This window comes from Lathyrus oleraceus, chromosome 2 (genome assembly GCF_024323335.1).
Source record: "Lathyrus oleraceus cultivar Zhongwan6 chromosome 2, CAAS_Psat_ZW6_1.0, whole genome shotgun sequence".
Classification (NCBI taxonomy): domain Eukaryota; kingdom Viridiplantae; phylum Streptophyta; class Magnoliopsida; order Fabales; family Fabaceae; genus Lathyrus; species Lathyrus oleraceus.
The window spans coordinates 33,675,505-33,679,920 of record NC_066580.1 but is presented as its reverse complement, the minus strand read 5'-3'; the positions used below and the strand labels follow the sequence as shown (position 1 = coordinate 33,679,920).

At 35.1% G+C, this 4,416-nt stretch overlaps 1 protein-coding gene across 1 annotated transcript; it reads left to right on the top strand.

Annotated features, from left to right (window-relative positions):
- The first annotated feature begins 462 nt into the window (after nt 1–462).
- On the top strand, nt 463–876 carry LOC127121788 (uncharacterized). Its single transcript, XM_051052224.1, has one exon. The coding sequence runs from the start codon at nt 463–465 to the stop codon at nt 874–876; it is 414 nt and encodes a 137-aa protein (XP_050908181.1).
- The last annotated feature ends 3,540 nt before the right edge of the window (nt 877–4,416 follow it).

Below are 4,416 nucleotides of genomic sequence, written 5' to 3'. Positions count from 1 at the left end.
CGACATGCAGGTTCTGACGCTTAGTAGCTCACTCGAGATTTAGCCGGAGAGCTTCCGTGTTTTGTTTGGAGACTAGGTAGTGAGTCAATGCTCTGGTCATGTAACACTGGGTAGATTAATAGTATTGAACTCATGTCTTATTTGGATATGTATTATGTTATTATTGGAGACTAGGTAGTGAGTCAATGCTCTGGTCATGTAACACTGGGTAGATTAATAGTATTGAACTCATGTCTTATTTGAATTGTAGCTTTTTTGAATTTCATTATCTTGGTTCATGAATTTACTTAAAAATCATATCTTGTTTTTCAATTTTATTTCCATGAATATTTTCCATGCTATTAGGAAGATTTGTACCCCAAACTGGTGTTTTGAATCACTGATCAATATGCAAGGAAACTGTTTGTCGAAAGTCCTCAATGAGTAGGTACCCTTTTGTTTGTTTCAGATTCCATTTACTTGATGGGTTTTGTTGTGGCTTTGAGTTTATTAACACCTGTGCGAAACGAGGCGGAAAATTTTACAGGTTTGCCGTCTTATCGGTCACGCAATTCGTCGTTGCCTCATCTCTCAATCAGGAAGGTATCATGGGTTGTGAGGACAGAGTCGAATGTTCGGAGGAAAGTCCGAAAGAAGCTGGATCCACCTTGTGTGGTATGTGAGGGGAGTGGAAGAGTGGATTGCCATTGTTGTCAGGGAAGAGGAAGGATGAATCAGGTTGATATGGAAATGCTTCCGAAAGGTGAATGGCCGAGGTGGTGTAAAACATGTGGCGGAAGTGGGCTTACGTATTGCTCGCGGTGCCTTGGAAGTGGAGAATATAGGGGTGTTATGGGGTTCGATTTCATGAAGAAGGAGAATAATGAATCCCAATAGCACTAGTCTTAGGTTTTTCTTCTTCTTGGGTGATGAATCGATGATATGATATTAGGTTTGAGGTCATAGAGAATGTCATGGTACAAAATATTTACTTGTAATTGCAGAATATTTATTCTCAATCACATTATGGAAAAATGGCTTTAATTGATTGTTTGAACTTCCTACTTTCTAATGCTATTTGATTTTAACATGCAATTTGACATGTGGTAACTTGTACTTTTTTGACTGAATGTTATTACTTATCATCCATTTTTAATCTCTCTTGCAACTTAACGACGATTTTTACAATTTAGCGACTGAATTAACGACAGTTTTAGTATCATGGATAGAAATTTTAGAAAAACCATTATTTGAAGAAAATATTTTAAAGAATTAAAAATAAAATTTGAGATATTTAAAAAGACTATAAATATATTCAATTATATTTTAAATAAAATATTATTTTCATGTGTTAAGTGTTTTTATGTTGTCTTAACTATTTGGTTCATAAGGAAAAAGATACTTTGATAATCAAAATTTTGGCAGGTAAGTAAAGTATATACTCTATCCGTTTTAAAATGTTTGTTGTTTTAATAAAAATATTATTTTAAAATAAATATCATTTTTATTTTTAATATAAAAATAATTTTTATTTTTATTAATCGGTGTCATTATGTGAAAGACGGTATTATCATCTCCATTAAATAATGGTTGACGGTAAATGATGTCTTCAACATAACGTTGCAACTTCTTTTCAATACGGTCTTTTAAATGATGATAGTCGGAGTTGATGTGGATTTTGAACATAGTTACATTCGTATTGCAAAATGAGAATCCCTCACTTTCATCTGTGAAAAGTGATCATTCGGAATGGATAGAAACAATTAAATTTCTTTGAGCCATGGATGTGTAAATTGAGGATTTGAGTTGGTGTGATTATAAATGAGAATTTTAGTTGGTGTGAATATATATGAGGATTTGGTTTGGTGAATGTAAATGAGGTAGTAGTAGTATTTATAGGAAATATCAATTTGATTTGGTAAGCATAATAAAACAAAATCCAAATCACATGCTATTTCTAAGTTAAATAGAGGAGAGAAAGGGAAACGCGTGCTGAAAATGGCATGTGATACCTCGTCACTTGGAGAGACGAGCCAAAACCCTAGGCATAAAGCCCTCGCCATTCCATTTGACGAGGCAACAAAGAGAACGAATGCACTCGTCATTCCATTTGACGAGGGGATGAAGAAGTAGGTACAGCTCGTCAATCAAAGTGACGAGCCATTGGTGCAGGAAATTGGCATTGAGTTTTCCCTTCAGCATGGGAATCTAACGTTGCAGGGAATCCTTACAAAGTTTTTTGCATGCATTACATGCCATGCAAGAGTCTAATCCTCTACTATTCAAAGTTTTACCAAAGTTTTTTATTATAATTTTACCACTATAAATATTCAATACTTCTACACTTCTTACTCATCATCTACCTACAATTTCTATTTCACACATTCTTACCCTCTTTAAATATTTACTCTATTCAATTTCTACACTTCCTTTCAAGATGTCTTTCCTATGGATGGGCGAATCACACCGTGGGACGGCGGCAAACATCGCCGAATACGTAAGTCTCATTCAAATATTCATTTTTATTATCGTTTTTTATTATCGTTTTTTATTTCCGTTCTTTATTAGACCAAATATTCATTACTGTTATTTATTTTAATTTCAGCAAGATGGAAATTTTCGGGTTCATTCGCATTCATATATTCAACCAAGTGCGGTTATAATACCGTACTTGGAGCTAGCAGGTTTTGCGAATGTGGCAAAAATTACAAGTCTAAAAGTAGACTCTAAACTCATTGTGGCATTGTTAGAGAGATGGAGACCGGAGACACATACATTTCATTTACCAACCGGTGAATGTACCATCACATTAGAGGATGTGAGCATGTTATTCGGTCTCCGAATCCATGGAAAAGCTGTCAATGGGCCAACAAACGTAACCAATGACGTTTACATGGAAAATTTGGGAATCCAACCAACCGCCTCGGATAAAAATGGGGCTTCTATCAAATTTTTTTGGCTAGAAGCAGTATTAACGCAACTCAAAAATAACCCTAACCCGTCCGAGGCAGAAAATATTTTACATGCAAAAATTTATATTTTACTTTTAATTGCTACTTTTTTAATGCCAGATAAAAGTCACAATTTGTTGCATTCTTCTTGGTTACCTTTAGTAGGAGACCTTGAAAAATGTAATTCATACAGTTGGAGTTCTGCTTGTTTGGCTACATTATATAGACATATGTGCAAGGCGGCCCATAGAGGAGTAAAGAGCATAGGAGGATGTGTGATATTACTAACTGTATGGGCATTCACACGCATACCCTTGATAGCCCCAGTTAGTAACGAGGTTCCATCATTTCCTTATGCATTAAGGTAACGATTTTCATTTAAATGCAATTTAAATTTATTCAAATTATTTATACATCACTTTAACGTATTTTTTTTTAATATGCAAGATGGTGCAAACGAGGTATGAATTATCGAACTAATCCTCGACATCATTTACAAGGATACCGTGTTGCAATAAAACACATGGAAGAAAAAGATGTAAGAATGATTATTTATAATATTTAACTTATTTAAATTTATTATATACATTCTAATATTTATTATAATATTAAACTTATTTAAATTTATTGTATACATTCTAATATTAATTATAATATTAAAGTTATTTATTTTATACATTCTAATAGTTATATTTCTTTTAACAGTTTATTTGGAGGCCATACATACAATATCCAGTGCCTGATTATAATGACAGCCGAGTCTGGAGTGCAACAACATATATCATATGTTTCTATACCGTTGAGATATATCAGACGGATCGAGTCAAACTCCAATTTGGATTTGAACAACAAATACCGTCTCCGCCAAGATGTCTAAGTGAACACCATAACATGACTATGGTCAAAGCTTGGGACACGCATTGGCAAGATTTAAATAAAGAAGAGCTGAAAGAATGGAAAAGAAGAAGGCATTTGGTGTTACAAGGAAACTCGGTCATTGGTGAGTCTAAGCCGGGTAGACAATACATGAATTGGTTTTTATCAATTCCTTTTATGCACGTTGCTCCGACACAATTTTTGGATGATCCCCGTCAACGTGTAGCTTCCTCAACCCAACACACAACCCAACACACAACATCACCCCCACAACAACATAATCAACCATCATCCTCAGCTCAACAAACATACCAACACATCCAGACCACCCAACAACACACCTTTTATTCCACCTCAACCCAACACCATAATCCCCAAACTCCATTCCCTCCAACAAACTACTTTTACAACCAACAATATCAACAACAACCCAACCTACGCCCACCCATACAATACACTCTAATTCCTCAACCCAACTTCGAATACTCAAACCCTCATTCTCAACCCCAACCTTCTAACACCACATACGCACATCCCACTCCCACATACAACCCTGATGATGTGTATTATCCTCCTATCCAACACACCCCACCCCAAACCTACACACAAA